General features: G+C 43.8%; 1 protein-coding gene across 1 annotated transcript in view; it reads left to right on the forward strand.

Annotated features, from left to right (window-relative positions):
* Window positions 1–19,087, forward strand: part of MTHFD1L (methylenetetrahydrofolate dehydrogenase (NADP+ dependent) 1-like) — a 241,094-nt gene that overhangs the window by 176,402 nt on the left and 45,605 nt on the right. Inside the window, exons 25-26 of the mRNA XM_006874349.1 lie at window positions 305–412; window positions 2,599–2,751. Of these exons, the coding sequence (XP_006874411.1) occupies window positions 305–412; window positions 2,599–2,751 (261 nt within the window). The remainder of the gene's footprint in view (window positions 1–304; window positions 413–2,598; window positions 2,752–19,087) is intronic.

Consider the following 19,087-nt stretch of genomic DNA (forward strand, 5'->3'; position numbering starts at 1 on the left):
TCTTTTACCACATTATATATATACATGATATTGAATGCTGAAATGGATAAAACTGATTGGCTATACAACCTCTATACTGGCTGACCATCCAGAATGTCTTATTTGCATGCTAACCTCTGATCTTAATCTTTCTGTACTTGCAGCATTGATATGAAGTGAAAACAGTGTGCTCTAAATTCCATAGTTGCTGAAATAAATACCGAGAAAGCAATTTTTACCAATTATAGACAATCTCTCAAAGCATTCACCTATTTCTTTAGCCAGATTCAACCTAACCATATTGTTGTCATTTGTGTTTCTACAGCTTCCAATTGTGGAAAAGATACGAACCATTGCCCAAGCTGTCTATGGAGCCAAAGATATAGAACTCTCTCCTGAGGCACAAAGCAAAGTAGACCGTTATACTCAGCAGGTAAAAATTGTCCTTTTGGGGAAAGTCCACATGAAGCTGTTAAAATATTCACCTTGATTTGAGGACTGCTACTACCAGCTGTTCTGTGGGAGAAAGATGAGGCTTTCTGCTCCCGTAAAGACTTACAGCCTTGAAAACCCTGTACACAGTCGCTATGAGTCGGAACAGACTTCATGGTACACAACCACCACATGTTTCATCTTCAGTCCTGGTGTGGCTCTGTGGGTTAATGTGCTGGACTGCAAAGTCGTTTGAACTGCAAGGTGAGTGGTTCAAGCTCACTACCTGCTCCTTGGACACCCTATAGAGAGGGTTGCTATGGGTCGGAACCAACTTGACAGCACTTAACAACAACATTTTTTATCAACAGAACTTTGTTTAATCTGTTTTATGGTAACGGAAGACTGAAGTAATATCCTTTGGTAAAGTGCTGACTATATTTAGAATGTACTGTGGGTACACAGCCTTTGTATATATATCATTGAGTCTTATGATCATAAATGTATCCAATATCTGTCTCCCACCTAGCTAGAAACACTGTAACTGTCCTGTGGTGTGCAGAGTCAGATGATCGTCCACCACCCCTCAAACGGACCATGTGACTCAATGTCCTAGCCACTTTGACCTGATAAGAAAGAAGCTGAGGCACCTCCAGTTGTTTTTTTGTGAATATCATTGATCTGTTTTTAACCATCATAATTTAACAATTTAATAAACATTACAAGTGTCGACCGGAGTGATCTTCCACTTTTGGTAAGATTGTTATTACTAAAGAAAAAAACAGGTCTTGCTTTTTCGTCTTTGTATTCCTGGGACTTGGCATAGTACCTGGCACATGTTGTTGTTGTTAAATGCTGTCGAGTCGGTTCTGACTCACTGTAACCCTCTATCGGGTTTCCGAGCAATGGCTGGTGATCTTGAACCACCAACCTTGCGGTTCAAAAAGACCTTTCAATCCAGCGCATTAACCCGCAGCACCACAGTAGAACTCCCTAGATAGCAACTAATTTTTTCTTAGGATTTCCTGTGTATGTTCTCAGCTTATCCTTTAAGATACAGATTCCCACGTGCTGGTCTGTACACTGCTGTTCTGTGATGACATTGTCCCCCATATGCAATGCAAGGAGCAAAACGGCATCAGTGTCTTCACGTTTTCATAAAGCTTTCTAAGGGTGTCATGTATTCTAACCCTTAGGTCGTTCCTTCTCTCTTCAGTCTTAAAATGTTCTTGTCTGGAACATAAGATGATGGTATATGGCTGATGTCTGAAATCCAAGGTTCAGAGCACCATTTCTATAGAGCAGTTGTGATTGTTGTCAAAACTCATAACTCCACAAAGAGTAGTGGTTTCAAGAAGAACTTGATCCCACCCCACCTCTCCCACCTCCCCATGATAACATTATAAAATCTCCCAAATAGTTTTGTGTTGAATCATAAGAAAGTCTATATGGATTGCCTCTGAAGATTTCATTTCTTTTATCCCTGTCTGTCTATGAAGAGAATAATCCTGAAAAGTTATGTGTCAAGTATGTGATCACTATTAATTAGCTCAGTCTCTAAGGAAGCACTGTGTGCCATTTAATCAGAAACAGGCTTCAGGGACACTATCCTTTTTGTGAGATTCCACATGTGACTTCCTGCCCTTTCACCTTGGGGACTCTGGGTCAGATGTAGCCTTTGGTCCTTAAAAAGAAGAGGCTGAAATAGTGACCTCATCTTAGGTCTTATAATGTAATCCCACATCAAATAGCCATGATTCATAAGGGAACACAAAGGAGCCCTTTGCTTCCTGACTGATTCTGAAGAACGAGTGAGCCACGTGACTGAGAGACTCATTATGGAGCCTTTCTCCAGCTTACCTTTCTGGGTCTTGGATATTAATAGCCTTAGAAAGTGCTTTCTACAGCTGCTACAGCTGCTTTGTCTGAAAATAGCCACCGTTTCCCCCAAGCCACACGCGGACTGCTGCCTTCCCTTCAGGGGAACCTCCAAAATAAACATCAGACACCTTCCACCTGCTGGTGGTCTTCATCTTCTCGCTGAATGAATGCGTGTGGAACACGCACCTACTGTGTGCTGCATCTGGGCTGACAGGCTGTCGTAGGGATTTTATAAAATACCAGTTCAACAAGACAGAAGTACCATGCATGCTCGGTCTAAAAATGTCTTCCTTTGCTTTCCTACAGGGTTTTGGAAACTTGCCCATCTGCATGGCTAAGACCCACCTTTCTCTGTCTCACGAACCCAACAAGAAGGGGGTACCGAGGGGTTTCATTTTGCCTATCAGTGACGTGCGGGCCAGCATAGGTGCTGGCTTTATCTACCCTTTGGTTGGAACGGTAAGTGAATAACAACGTTCTCCTAACCTCACTCATCATGTGTTGCCTTGATGCCTCATATTTTTAACCTCCACAACTACTTTTAAATTACATACTGGGCAAGAAGGAACCGTATCTTCTGTTTTTCTAAATACGTTTTACCACCTAAAGCAACTCTCACCATGGTTTGTTTGTTCTTTAGGTGTGTGGTGTGGTGGTGTTTGGATTTTGTGTCATAAATTAATTCCCCTCATAGGTCAAGGAGGGGATTAACTGGGGAAGCTGAAGTCTGTCCTTTAAATGTAGAATGGTTCAGAAATGTCTCAGCCTTTGCCCTTCATGTACTTTGACTCAGCACAGGGTGGGAGATGGCGGTGATGCTTAGAGCCCGAATGGATCAGCTCTGCTCCCTCTTTGTCAGCACAGCATATGGGAAATGCAGGCTTAGTCCATTAGCAAATCACAGGAGTGATTGATTATGCGATTTTACAGTGTCTTTGGAGGAAGGGGAAGCTGAGCAGAGAAATGAAAGCTCATCATTATGGATAATACTTCACACACGAGTGCTTCACACATTCCCTTGGTAACCATGTGTTGCTGTGAAGTGCCATGGAATCAGTTCCGACTCATAGCGACCCTGTATAGGATTTCCAGGGAGTGGTTGGTGGGTTTGAATCTCCAGCCATGTGGTTACCAGTCCATTGCTGATCCTACACCACACCAAGACTCCAAACCATAAGTGACCTCAGTCTGACTTTTTGTTGTGCGTGTAGTCCTAGACTAGATTTAGAACAAATACAGTCTACATCATTATTATTTTCATTTATTACAAATTGACCCAAGCTCTAAAAGAGAACATTACAGCCATGTTGTATGGCTCTGCTGTTTTGTAAACAAGCAACGTTGCTGTTCTTGTTAAGTGCTGTTGAGTCGCTTCCGACTGTATAGCATTTCCGAGGAACAGCTGGTGAATTTGAACCAAACTTTTGGTTCAACAATCTTTCGGTCCAGTGCTTATCCTACAGCATCACACCAGGACTCCAAATAAGCAATGGGTAAGTGAAAAGTACATACTGGCTTCTTTAACGTTGACCTTGAGTTTACTCTCATTTCTGTCGAATAAAGGGCAGAATGGTTTCAACAAGCATAAGTTTTTAGGTTCCCACTGCGTGTGAGACTCAGCTACACAAAGACGAATAAACCTAGGGAATATTGCCCTGAGGCATGTAGAGTGCTGTGTTGGCTTTCGAATGTTCTGCACCACAGCTAGTACTGCTGAGGGGAGCGATGTGGAAGAATAAAAGACTCAGTGTCCTTTACAAAAGCCCGGCCTCTGAACTGGTGGAACAGGGCGAGTTCCATCCGAGAGTCACAGAAATACATGATGTCCCCTTTCCTTGGGTGGTCCAGCATGTTAGACGGGGACAGGAGGGTTAAGGAATGGGACTGGGCTAGCCAGAGAGGGCCAAGTTGTTAAGGATCTCAAATGTCATCTTAAGGAACTTGGATTTTAGCCTGTAAACAGTGGGGAGTCTCTATAGGGTGTGTTTTTTATAAGAAGAAGAATGTGGTCTGATTTGTATTTTAGAAAAATAACACTCATAACAATGTGGAGAATGCTTATGGTAAGAAAACCAGACCCAGAGAGACCAATTAGATGGGCTTTGGAGCTGAGGTCAGCCAGAAAGGAAGTCGACATTGGAACCACAGAGGGTGATAGAGCTGAGGTGACTTTGAGACATATTTTACAGGTAGCCACATGCACGTGGGGCTAAGGGAAAACAAGAGTTCCCAGCTCAGTGACCAGATGGTGATGAAGCGTGATGCCCTCCGTTTGTGTGAAGGACACAAGAGAAGAGCAGGTTGGCAGAATCAGAAATGAGTGTAGCTTGGTCACAGAGACCGTGAAGGGTTCATAGGAACTAGAAATGGAACCTGTGAGTCCACCAGAAATAATAGATGCAAAGCTCACCAGAAGGGAACAGGAGGGAAGACCGACCGTTAGAATTCTGAGCAGATAGGTAAAAGCGAGAAGCCAGGTCAAATCTGAGCGACGGGAAGAGAGTATAAGGTTACACACTGGGAAACACCTATGCTGACAGAGCCTACTTAGAAGCAAAAGCCATACTAGGATTCTGGTGGGCCCACCAAAGGCTAGGGGGTGGGGGAAGGAAAACACCGTATAGCCAAGCGGAGGGAGTTTCTGGTCAGCCGGAAGGATATCAAGAGTGTTGGTGGTAGAAGTAGAAGAACTCACATAAAATGGGTACTGAGTGACATTTTGGAAAGAGCATTTGAATCAATGATTGCCAGGCATTTGGGGTTGGGAAGGGACTTGACTACTTAGGAGCACAGGGTACTTTTTGGAGTGAAATACTCTATTTTGTTTGTGGTGGTGGTTACATGAGTATATATGTTTTTAAAAACTCCTAGAACTAAACACCTAAAAAGGGAATATGAATATTATTGCATGCAAGTTAAATTATACCTCAACAAAAATGAGTACTGAGAAGACCTTACCGTATAGACTTTAAAACCTTCCCAGCTATGACAGCTCTTCTATACTAAAGAGTCCCCTTTAGTCCATAAGCCCAGGCTCTTCCTGCGGAGTAAAGTGGACAGTACAGGCCCAGAAAGCTTAGACTACCAGGAGGGACAAAGGCCTCATGAGAACCCTCACAGAAGATGAAAGAAAGAGTGGTCATCCTGGGAGTTTCAGCCTGTTTCTTTGTCCCGTCTTGTCCTGGACAGATTTCAAATCCTGCTGTCATCTTCTTGGTTCTTCATTCATTCCTTCATTCGGTCATGGTATGGCCAGCCCCAAGTTAAAGATGTTTTCTCCACTTCAGACGGAGTGTAGTCTAGATGGACAATCAGAAGTGAATTGACACAAGAAATGATTTGATGTAAAACTTTTGGGTTTTTATTGATAACTTAATTAGTTTCTGAGCATTCATAGCCACTGACTGAAAATCATAATATAACTTAAATTTTAAAATCCCTGTAACCACGAAGCGAACATATACTGTGAGTTTTCTTTCACCTCAAACGCAGCTATCCTTACCCTATCTGTATGCCCTTGCCATATAAAGACCAAAGTCATTCTAGGAATTCAGAATACTTATCTGGGGTTGTTACAGCTTGTCTGTGAACTCTCACCTGCCCGTCATTCCTGATAGCATGTGTCTGCATTTCCTGAAGGGAGAGCTCTGTGCTCCCAGGTGGGTCTAGGGTATGGTGGGTGTGGTACTTGAAGTGGCCACTTGAAGTGAGAAGGTGCCACTGAGCCATTTCTGTTCACCATGGCAACACCTTGATATTAATTGCCATAGGATCTGTTTTCTGTAGCCCGGATTCTGCCCATGCTGTTATCTCTCTACCCAACTAAGTTCCCTTCCATGGCCAGCAGCAAGCATGCAGGCACTGTGGTAAAACCCTCTAGAAAACAATCGAGAGTGAGTAGCTAGAAAGGAAATAGCTCCGCTCAGAGCACTTCCTGGAGGTCCGGAACTGGCACTTGAAGGTGGTGGCCCTCGAGGTGGGCTTTCTATGGAGAGCAGGAAGCTGTGTGCTGATCAAGGCACCAGCAGAAGAGGGCAGGGTCGACTACTCAGGGTTGCTATTTATTTTTACTTGACCCCGTTCTACACCCAGCCACAATGTGCTGAGCTGCTTCACACAGTCATCACTCATGCACTGGACGTAGTATTGTAATTTCCTGCCGGGATGACCGAGGGAAGGAGACTGAGGTGACGGATTCCTGCAGGAGAGAACATTCTAGCAAAATGAATCACTCTGGCTCTTCATCACTCAACATGTGCTTATTGGAGTGCCTTTGAAATATATATTCATCCATCCACTTGGAAAGAAAAGCCAAACTTAGACCTCAAGATCAAACAACGGTCTCAATTCTTCTGCAATGCTCATTCATGCGTTCAGCAAATAGTTATTAAATACCTACCGTGTGCAAGGCGCCATAAACCATATGGAGGAGAACAGGATCCAGTCTTTCCCTCGGGGGCCTTATGATAGATGCTAATAAATAAAAACCGTCATGCAAGTACTGAATGCTGTGGGATTTTATGAAGCAAGAAATTCCTCTGCAAGTATGTCCTCACTCCCCACGAATGACCCTAGTGAATCTCAAACTGGAGAATCCCAATACACACAAGCTCCCCTCAGACAATCACCATCATCATTGCTGAGCATGGACGATCCGGTGATGATGTGCTCGAGAAATGGCTTCACTTTTAGTCCCTGAGTGGTGTGAACGCTTTAGCACTTGATTACGAAACAAAACGTTGTCAGTTTGAAGCAATGTCTGTAAAAAAATGTCCTAGAGATCTGCTTCAGTAAAATCACAGCTTTGAAAACCCAGGAAGCACACTTCTACTCTGACACGCATGCAGTTGCCGTGAGTTAAAGTTGGCTTATGACAACTAGTTTTGGTTTGGTATGTTTAAGGAGCCTTGGTAGCATAGTGGATTATGAGCTGGGCTGCTAACCAAAAGGTCAGTAGTTCGAATCTTCCAGCCACTCCATGAGAGAAACATGAGGTTTTCTAGTCCTGTAAAGATTTACAGCCTCAGTTAGAAATGGAGGCAAAGACCATGACGTGGAGAGATGCAGCAGCTGGGAACTCTGGACTCAGGGAGGGAGAGGGGCTGTGTGCTAATGGCCAGGGGGCAGGCCTGTGGGGTGTAACCTTTGGTTGTTTGTTTACTGCATGAAGGGGATTGTAATCGTTGCAATGAAATGAAATATGATAGGATGAATGTAAAACTGATGTTCTCCCATGTAGACCCACATAATTCACAGTAACAACTTAAAAAACAAAAAAGATTTACAGCCTTAGAAAACCTATACAGGGTCACTGTGAGTCCGAACCAACTCAGTGGCACACAGTCACCACCACCTTACTTCTTTTACCTTAAAGCTTTGGAGTTAGTGGTAGAGTTCTTGTCTTCCACGCAGCAGAGCCAGGTTCAATTTGTAGATTGTGTACCTGACTCAGCCACCTCCTGTCTGTTAGGGGCAGCTTGCATGTTGCTACGATGCTGAGCAGGTTTCAGCAGAACTTCCATCTCAGGTAGATCAGAAAGAGGCATGGCGCAATCTACTTCCAAAAACCAGTCAATAAAGCTAGATGGATCGCAGCGATCCAAGCTGGTCTGCTGCTCATCGTGAGAAGGACAAGCACCTCACAGTGTTGTTGTTTTGTGCAGGGGTTGCCATGAGCTAGGAAACACGTCCATGACAGCTAAAGAGTCTTAAGCCAAAATAAAATGTCATTGCAAGTGGTCTTTTTCCTTAGATCTCATTGTTTTGATGTGATCTTTTAGTTTCGCTCATTTACAAGAGCTGTTTAGACATTTGGGACATAGTTCATAAAATTAAAAAATAATACGCAAGCAAACTATAGGGAAATGATACTATTGAAACAAAGTATAGAAACAGATTACATTTTATACAGAAAACAATGCTAAACTTGAAGCACTTGCAAGAAGTGTTTAACTAGGGTCAAATAATTGCAAGTCAGTGAATGCTTGTATGGCATGTGGAGCCAGGCTCAATGGGTTCCCTGCTAGCACAGGTCTCCTGCTGTGTTTTAACTGGAAAGGTTGGGCACTATAGAAAACATAATGGCAGATCTCAACCGTTCTAATTTAAAACACCCTCCTGAGTCTGATGTGTCTAGTTCTGTGTAATGCTTCCTAAGGCAACTCAGGGAGAATGTAGTGGTTTTATAGGATAAGCACTGGACTATGAACCACAAGGTCTGTGGTTCGAGCCCACCAGCTGCTCCACAGGAGAAAGGTGAGACTTCCTGCTACCGCAAAGATTTACAACCAGGGAAACCCTATTTGGGGTCTCTATGAGTCAGAACCAAGTCAACAGTATTTAACAACAACAAGGCAATTCAAGATTTCTTTCTTACTAGGTTAACTTGTTCCCTAGGGAGGCAGTGAGTAAATGCTTTCTTCTTGTAGGGCTTTCTGAAACAATGCATTTTCAAAACAGCATAGAGAGAAGCATTCTACCAAGTAGGAATTCCCAGCTAAAGAACATTTGAAGTTCTTTTGTTAGCATTTGGTATTTGACTACTTTCCTTTGATATCAAATTTGAGGCCGAGTAAAAGTCTCTTGAAACACTTAGAACATGCACTCTTTCTGGATGAACGCAAGACATACAGTTATGAGGTCCATTTATGACAAGAATCTGGGATAGAATCTTGAGGGTATATAGTGTTGCAATTCACCAGAATGGAGTGAGATCTGTGTCGTTTATATTGTGGGCAGTGCCGTGAGAACAGTGCTTGGGCCAGGGTGCCGGAGGGAGCTAGACACACTTAGTGTTTAGTTTCCCAAACCAGTGAGGATGGAGGTGCATTTGGCGGGGGCACCGCAAGGACAGCTGGTTGGAATTCATGGGCCTGGCCTATTGGTGTGTGTGTGTCCCTGTGCAACTCCTTCTCTCTTCCTAAATGCCTTCCTCCAGTTTAGTTCCTGCACCATTCCTGGGGCAGAAGATCTGTAATAAGCTGGGCACTCTTGTTAGTTGGCACTGAGTAAGTTCTAACTCACAGCTGCCACCTTATGTACGAAGACTGAGACGTGGCCTGCTCTTCTTGTGCCATCGCCTCGCCATGGTCTTTCATCTATTTGAACCATTGTTGAGATTATTGTGTCGGTCCATCTCATTGGAGGTTAGCCTCATTCTTGTTGACCCTTGACATCTTATGTTTAAGTGTGGCTTTTCTCCAGTTGTGATCCCACGGAACCTACCACAGTATGGAATTTTTTTCTGGGGAAAAGGCACCATATAGATCAGCAGTAAAATCCATACTTTTCTTATCCATGGGTGTTGCAAATGGTTAGTATGCTTGTCTACTAACCAAAATATTGAAGATTTGAATCCATCCAGAGGTCCCTCAAAGAAAGGCCTGATGGTCTGCTTCCCCCAAACAGCCATTGAAAACCCTCTGCAGTGCAGTTCTGCTCTGAACCACATGGGGTCGCCATGATTCAGAATCAACCACAGCAACTGATCTTGCCTGGTCGTGGCTTTCATCTCCGTGCTCTGTGACTCCATCCCAGCCGCATGACTAACTCAGGTGCCCCCACTGACATCATTGCTTGGCTGATTCTGGAAAGCAGGAAACTGCTGGAGTGTGTTTGGGAAGTCAGTGATGTCATTCACAACTAATGCTGGGTGGGGAGTTACTGGACTGAGGGGATCAGAATGCCGTAGCCCCACCTAACTAACAGTCATTGGCTTTATGTCCGTTCTCACGTTTCAGTTAAGTTCATTTTGTTTTCTGTTCTGCTCCCTCTGCTATAAAAGTATGCACAAAAATGTTTAGTTTCCTGCGGATCTGATTCAGGTCAGAGGTGGTATTTCCAAGCTCAGTGGGAATGTTTCTCCTTTGCTGTGTACCAGTCTTCAAGAATCATATGCACTAACTTACTTCACTCAGATAGGTAAGAATGGATTCAGACCTTGTAGGAAAAAGTGATGGAAAAGCTGAACAGAAGATTTCAAAAGCCCACTCAACAAGAAAAGGAACATTTCTGAAAGACCTGAATTACAAATGCAAGCTTCGACTTGAGCTATTGAAGGATTCTATGAGCAAAATATTGAATGATGCAGAAAGCATCTAGAGGAGATGCAAGGAATGCACAGAGTCACATTACCAAAACAAATTGGCTGATGTTCAGCCACTTCAGGGGAAGCATGTGGTCAAGGACCAATGGTAGTGAAAGAAGAAGTGCAAGCTGTACCGAAGGCATTGGTGCAAGGCTCCAGGAATTGACAGAGATATTTCAACAAACAGATGTAGCCCTGGAAGTGGTCACTTTATCTATGCCAATAACTTTGGAAAACAACTACCTTGCCAACCAAGTGGAAGAAATCCATGTATGTGTCTATTCCAAAGAAAGATGGTCCAATGGAATGTGGAAATTATCAAACAGGGGCATTAATACCACATGCAAATCAAATGCTGAAGATATTTTACAAACCATTATAGTACATCTACAGAGAATGGCTAGAAATTCAAGCCAGCTTCAGAAGATGTGGAATGAGGGATATCATCACTGATGTCAGGGGGCTGGAAGCAGAGAATACCAGAAAAATATTTACCTGTGTCTCTTTGACCATGTGGATCATAACAAAGTATGGATAACATTGTGACGAATGGGAAGTCTAGAACACTTAATTGTGCTCATGTGACACCTATATATAGATCAAGAAGCAATCGTCCAGACAGAACAAAAGGATGCTGCAGTATTTTAAATTGGTAAAGGTGGGCTTCAGGGCTATATCCCTTTGCCACACTTGGCAAAACAGATTATTCAAGACGCTGGACTACATGAAGAACACAGCGTCAGAATTGGAGGAAGGCTCGTGAACAACCTTCAATCTACAGATGACACAACCTTGTTTGATGACAGTGAAGAAGACATGAACACTTACTGATGAAGATGAAAGATTACATACAGCCTTTATGTTGGATAGCACCTCAACATAAAGAAAATAAATCCTCACAATGAACCAATAAGTAACATCATGATAAACTGAGAAAAGATTAAAGTTGTCATAAATTTCCTTTTACTTAGGTTCACAATCAATGTCCATGGAAGTAGCAGTAGAAATCAAGTGATGTAATGCATTAGCCAAAACCACTACAAAAGATTTCTTGAAAGTGTTAAAGAGAAAGATGTCACCTTGAGGACTGAAGTCCGCCTGCCACACCACATGGAATTTTCAATCACCTCATATGCATGCAAAAGCTGGACAATAAATAAGGAAGACCAGAGAATAATAAATTAATTTGATTATGGTATCTGCAAAGAATATTGAATATACTATGGACTGCTAAAAGAATGTACAAATACGTCTTAGAATAAGTACAGCCAGAATGTTCTTTAGAAGCAAGAATGGCAAGACTTGGTCTCACATACTTTGGACATGTTATCTGGAGGGGCCAGTCCTTGGAGAGGACATCATGCTTGGTAAAGTAGAGGAAGTGAAAAAGAGGAAGAAGACCCTGAGCGAGGTGGATTGGCACTGTGGGTACAGCAATGGACTGAAACATTGTGAGGATGGCACAGACCAGACAGTGTTTCGTTCTGTCTTACCTAGGGTTGCAACAAGTAGGAACCGACTGGGTGGTGCCTAACAGTGACAGGTTTAAGTCACATGTCCTGACATTTTCTAGCGATTGGAGGCCAGTAACATAGTGAGAGAATGTAGCCTTCCTTCCCCACGGTGTACTGTAAGTGAGACAATAAATAGTAAGTTCTCACAGTGTGTATTTCCACAGAACAGCATTAGCACCAGTATGACTATCCCAGGGTCTCTGGTGGGCACCAGGCATCGTGTTTGAAATCTTAACCTGAGCCAATGGCTCATCAGGGTTTTTTCCTGTGGTGCCACTGGGTGGGTTCCAGTCACCATCGTTTCGTGAACCACAGAAAGCATAGCCGTTTACGGTGACATATTTCCTGTGAAATTGCCCAGTTTTTCACTATGCTTCGTTGTTCCTCTCCTTCCCTTCCCTCTTGTCTACCATCATCCCCAGAATCTAAAAACCTTAGCATTTTTCTAAAGTGTCTCATGTTCCCTTGTGCCCGGATTTAGCCCAGCAGTTGGAAGCTCTTTGATTCACTCGAAATAAACCCAATTTAACATGTACCCCACCTCTGTTCCTTGACGTCTGATTGGTAACCTCTACCTTACCCTAACCTCTTTCTACTGCTCTTCCTCATCTGTGGAGTCAGTCCCTGGGTGGTATAAACTCTTGAACTCACCGGTAACCAAAATCTCAGAGGTTTGAGTCCACCCAGAGGCCCTCAGAAGAGAGTCCTGGTGAGCTGCTTCTGGAAAATCCACCATTGGAACCGTGTGGAGGCCAGTGCTGCTCTGACACATGTCGGGTCACCATGAGTTGGACTCCACTTGATGACAGCTGCTTGTTGCTGGCTTTCCTTATCTCTGCATCAGAATTTCCTGTTTCTCCGGAGCCTTCCTGTCCCTTTCCCGGCTCTCTGCCAGCTTCCTGTTATCAGTCAGGTCACTACCAGGGCCGCCTGATTGTTTGGTAGCTCTGTGACCATGCCTCCCCATCCCCCACCCCCACCCTGCTGCGTCCATGGAAAGTCTCCTCTGTGGCAGATGAGGTGCCGTGTGATGTGTTTTGGGGGAAGGAAGGTGACCAGCATCATTCTTGATTTCCAGAAAGGATTTACCATATTGACAAATGTGATTCATGCAAATGGCATTTACTTCTCTGTCATATGAGGTTACTCAGGCCCCCTCCCCCACACTTCATGCTAACTTACATGAACATAATTATAAATGCATTTTTATAGGAATTCAGCCTCCATCAGGGAAATGGGCTGAGGAATCATGCTGCCAGATAGTTTTACTACTGAGTTGAATTTTTAACCCACTGCTGTTAATCCCCAATTTTTGGCTCCATATTATTTACTTTATACAAACTTGTATTTAAACTTTATTAAACACCTTGTTTCAAGTATATATAGACATGATTTGACTGCGAACCATAAGGTTGGTATTTTAAGCCCACCAGCCACTGTGCGGGAGATAGATGAGGCTTTCTGCTCCCTCAAAGATGCAAAGCCTTGGAAACCCTGTACAGAGTCACTGTGAGTCGGAACTGACTCAACGGCACTTAACAACAACAACGAACTTGGAGAAATCGTTTGTGTAACACGTCAGTGCCCAGCCTGCAGTCAGCATATTGATATTTTGTTTCCTCTAGAGTTTGGTGAAATATTAGCCTGTTTCTCTTCCATCTATGATGTACTTGTTTTCTCCCTCGCCCCCAGTTTTGGTTTAGGACTCATTGTTGTTGTTGTTGTTAAGTGCCATCTAGTCGGTTCCGACCCATAGCGACCCTGTACAGGGTTTCCGAGGCTGTAAATCCTTACGGGAGTAGAAAGCCTCATCTTTCTCCCGCGGAGCAGCTGGTAGTTTCGAACCGCTGACCTTAAGGTTCACAGCCCGATTCGTAACCACTACGCTACCAGAGCTCCATAGTGTACCATTAACAATCAAGATACATCCCAGGGCAAAACTTTTGAAAAATACTTGTAAAATTATCTGGTCCCCACAGTGTTTCTCTTTATTCTCTGTGTCTTTGTAACATTCATTATACTCTGATATCCCAGATGTTTTACAAAGAATTATGTGATCAGACACAGCAAAGCAGTGTATATAAGGGGAAATAAATTAATACAAACCAAAATGCCAGCTTTGCAAATGAAATATCCAAGCCACCCTCAAAGACTATTTGAAGGTTTGGTTGGAATGGATGAAATAAACAGTGAAGCTAGTCTTATTGAGAAATCTATCATTCTTTAAAATGATCATAATTTCAAGGAAAATAGCAATTGATCATAATCTAGAATTTATGGTAGTTTATAAGCTTAGCTGTGTGTTCATTCATTAAATTATCCACTTATAGTTAGCAGATTAGATGTCAAAAGAAATAAATATCTTATTGTGTGTCTATCTATAAAACATTTGTGGTAAAGTGTTTTGGGAGAATTGGCTGCCACCTGCTCTTTTAGGGGAATCATTGAAAATACAAAGCATTTCGAGCCAGTGAGTACAGCCAGACCTAAGACAAGCCAGAGACAAGTGTAAAGTAAGTATTAAGGAAATAAAACTACATTGGAATAGATAGTCCAATGAAGGCATTTTATACGTTCCTCTGGAAGACCCAGGGTGAAAATACATAACCACATTGCCAACTCACTGTAAGAGTTGGCTGGGGGACCTGCTCCACAAGCCATTTGGAACACAATGCAGGAACCTGAGAAAGTCACCTGCTTCCTTTTACCTCCCCAAATCCATCATTCCGTTTCCAGACTTGTCTGTGATTCTCTTCTCAGAACATAACTACTCAAACCCATACCAAGCCCTCTGTCATCAAGACTAATCCCCATTCAGGGCAGCCCCAAAGGACAGAGGAGAACTGCCCCTTAATATGTCTAAGGCTGCAGATCTTGACTGCAGGGACTGGACTGCAAGGTTGGTTAGAACCACAAGGTTGGTGGTTCAAGCTCACCAACCGCTCCTCAGAAACCTTATACAGGGTCCCTAAGAGTCTGGACCAATTGACAGCGCTTAACATTAACAACAACAAATCTTGTCAGCAGTTCAGGGGCTCCATCTGTTGCCTGCAGAGCAGCTGATGGGTTGAACCACTTGTCCTTTGGTTGGTCATCAAGCACTTTAACTACTGCACCCTTGTTGTTATTATTAGGTGCCATCAAGTTGGTACCAACCCATAGCGACTTTATGCACAGCAGAACGAAACACTGCCCGATCCCAGGCCAACCTCACTACTGTTGCCATGCTTGAGTCCATCAATGCTGCCAGTTGGCCAAACCATCTCATTGGGAGTCTTCCTCTTTAGTGACAAGCTCCCAAGTTTCCCCCCAGGACTGGAGCTGGGAAGATGGGGTTCTACTGGAATATACTTACACCTCACCTATTTCATCTCTCCATTCCACAGAGAAGTACACCCTCTTGATTTATGCTGCCGATTCTACCCAGCTAGGATTCACTCACTTCCTCCCTTGGGGCATCCTATTACTTACTGCCTCACCTTATCTGGGATCTCTTATTAATCCAGCCTCCCCTGCCCCCAAGCATCTGGATGGTGTCTTCAGTTCTATTGACCTTTTCACAATTGCAAATCCAGTGAATAGTGTACTGTAAAAGCCAACGAAACGCAAGGTGGTCTGCCACCTCCGCAGATATGTTGTTGTTGTTGTTGTTGTTGTTGTCAGGTGCCATCGAGTCGGAACCGACTCATAGCGACTCCATGCACAGCATGTTGTTGTTAAGTGCCGTCAAGTCAGTTCAGACCCATGGCAAACCTGTATAGAGTTTCTGAGGAACAGGTGGGTTTGAACCACCGACCTTCGGTTTCAATCATTTAGTTTCTGAAATAGGCTGTTCTTGTACCCACATGGAAACCATTTTTAATAGAAGTTTGTTGTTAAGTACTGTTGTGTCAATTCTGACCCATAGTGACCCTGTACAGGGTTTCTGAGGAGCAACTGATGGGTTTGAATCACTGACCTTGTGTCTTGCAGTCCAGGGCTGACCCTGCAGCATCACAACAGGAGATCTAACTGAAATGAAGTATTGTTAAATGGCATGCAGGGTTGCACGTGAGTGAGTCTCCAAGTTCGTTATCTTGGGCCTGGGAGCTCAACTAAACAGCTTCAGCATGAAGAGATGCACCGTTGCAGCAAGTCCTTGTGAGAGGTCATAGAACTGAAAGGATCTGGGGGCTGAAACTAAAACCACATCAGCAGTTTTTAAAGTTATTTCCAACGACATGGTACAAATCGATAGACTGTCCTGAAGACCGTGGGACCCATCTACTCTTTGGGGTTCTGTGTGTTCTTTGTCTAATGTGTACACGTTTCTCTTGTTCCAATGTTGTTGTTCACTGCAGCGAGTCGGTCCCTAACACGTTGTTGTTAGGTGTCATCGAGTCGGTACCAAATCATAGCGCCCTATGCACAACGGAATGAAACACTGTCCGGTCCTGGGCCAGCCTCACAATTGTTGCCACGCTTGAGCCCATTGATGCTACCACTTTGCCAATCCATCTCATTAGGGGTTGACCTCTTTTTCTCTGACCTTACCAAACATGATATCATTTTCCAGTGACTGGTCCCTCCTGAAATATGTCCGAAGTATGAGAGACTAAGTTTGGTCATCTTGGCCTCCAAGGAGCACTCTGGCTGCACTTTTTCCAAAACGGATCTATTGGTTCTTCTGGCAGTCCATGGCACTTTCAGTATTCTCCTCCAACACCATAACTCAAAGGCATCAATTCTTCTACGATCTTCCTTATTCACTGTCCAGTTTTCGCATGCATATGAGGTTATTGAAAATACCATGGCTTGGGTCAGGCGGACCTTAGTCCTCAAGCTGACATGTTTGCTCTTCAACACTTTAAAAAGGTCTTGTGCAGCAGATTTGCCTAATGCAATTAGATGTCTGATTTCTAACTCATAGGGACCCCAGACACCACAGAATGCAGCACTGCCCCGCCTTGCACCATGCCAATGATAAGCTATGGGTTGGGCCAGTGTGATAGGGTTTTCATCGGCTGAGTTTTGGAAGCAGATCACCAGACCATTCTTCTTAGTCTTACTGTGGACGCTGTGTGAAGCCTGTTCAGCTTCATAGCAGCACACCTGTCTCCATGACAGGCGTGGTGCCCCGTATGAGGCACATTAGCCAGGGATGCCCATCCATTCAGATCTTCTCTCTTCCACGCTGTGTGCTGTTGTGCCACATCCTTGTAGGGCCACTGGGAACAAGAATCTGGATTTCTGTGCTTTTTGCCCCCTCTTTATTATGGCTTGGTTGACACTACTTCCAAATGGCAGAGGATGAGCTTGTCATCAAAGCTAGACAAAAATCACAACATGCAACTAATTCTCTTTTGTACCCTGTCATCCACGGGATGTATAACTAAATATCATGCTAGTCTTGGAAGAGAGCTTTTCATTTGAGCCTGAAAACACATTTGTGCTACCACACATAGGGACCAGTCCAGCATCCACCAAGGGTCAGCAGAGTGCGCAGTGCAGTGTTGCTGACATTTCTTCCTGAGGTGAGACACAATAAATTAACCACGTGCCTACTCTGTCATCCTGGATGCCATTTAATACCTAATTTCATGAAACTTCTCTGCACGTGGGTAAAAGTCATTGCCTGGGCAGCTGTCTGTTGTTTACGAGCCACACTACTGTATCTGATTTTCTCCTTAAAGCTGTTTTGACAGCTGGAGGCTGTTATTTCCATTTTGATCAGTTTGTCATAAAGACTGGAATGTGCTCCTCTTTTGGAGATGGGAACGCTTTGTCAAGGGGAAACCAGAGCAGCACCTAACCTCCTGACAGTGAATCCAATAGGAACTCAACTCAGCTTCTTTGAAGGCCTTTTAGTTTTCATTTGAGGCTTAAATGGGAAACATATCTTTCTTGGGAATAGGAAGCATTTCAGACAGAAAAAAAAAAGTTTAAAAAAAAAATGATGAATGCAACCACACTGCTGGAAAGAGAACAGAAGTTTTCCTGTAGAAGAATAAAATGAAGTTTGCGAATCAGAACTTCAGAAAGAACACTCTCATTGGGGCAGTAAGTAGTTAATAGAACATGCACAGCCTCATGGAGCATGTCTGCAGCACATAAATCCTTCTCCAGATCTTCTCTGATCACACAATGAGCTGAGGACACTCACAGAAGGCTCTGGGTCATCTGGAGTGCATGTGCGGACGCTGCAGCGTCCCCCCACTCTCCGCGTCCCTCTGAGGGTCATCACACAGACTCCATCCGTTCTCTCCGACCGCCACTGTCCACACGGAAGCTCTGCCTGCCGCTGTCCAGGGCAGTTGTGCAGATCACCCATTGTTGTTTGTTTTCTCTGTTCTAGATTCTTGAGCACATCAGCTTTTTATTGTGAACTGAGTGATAGTTTACATGGGAGAACATCAGTTTTACACTCATCGTTTCATTGCAATGATTACAGTCCTCTCTGTTTGTCATGATTCAACAGTATTTGCTTCTATACCCTCAGTTTTTTGTTTTTTGTTTTTGTTTTTTGGTTTTTTGTTTGGAGGGGGGCTGATACACAAAAACACTCAGGAATGTATAATCATTTAAACAACCAAAAGGGCACATTCTGCAAGCCTGCCTCCTAGCCATCTTTATAACTCCAAAATGGTCAGATTTTCGGGGTTTTTTTCCCCTGGTGTGGGCACTGTAGGATAAGCACTGGACTGCTAACTGAAAGGTCAGAGGTTCAAGCCTACCAGACGCTCCTCGAAAACCCCATGCAGAGTAGCTATGACGTAGAACTACCTGCCCTCAAGTTGAGTCCTGCCTCGTCCCCACAATCAGTCGCAGGTCAGGCTGTGGGTTTCCTTGGTTGATTTTCAGAAGCAGATTATCAGGCCTTGCTTCCTAGTCTGTCTTAGTCTGGAAACTCCCCTGAAACTTGGTCAGCCTCACAGCAGCACACAGGCCTCCAGTGACAAGACAGGAGGTGGCTGTACCTGCAGGTGTACTGGACAGAACCAAACAAGGTCAAAAACAAGATGTTTTCAACAGTGCAGAAGTGCATTGAATAACAAATAGAAATAAAGGAATATTTAAACAAATTATACTGTCAATCAAGCATTTCCTAGGTGCCAGGTAATGCACTGAAGGCTTTGTACTAACTTACGGAATGCTCACAGTGCCCCTTCAAGGTGGTGTTGTTGTTAGGTGCCATCCAGTTGGTACCGACTCATAG

Source organism: Chrysochloris asiatica, unplaced genomic scaffold (genome assembly GCF_000296735.1).
Source record: "Chrysochloris asiatica unplaced genomic scaffold, ChrAsi1.0 scaffold00271, whole genome shotgun sequence".
Taxonomy (NCBI): Eukaryota; Metazoa; Chordata; class Mammalia; order Afrosoricida; family Chrysochloridae; genus Chrysochloris; species Chrysochloris asiatica.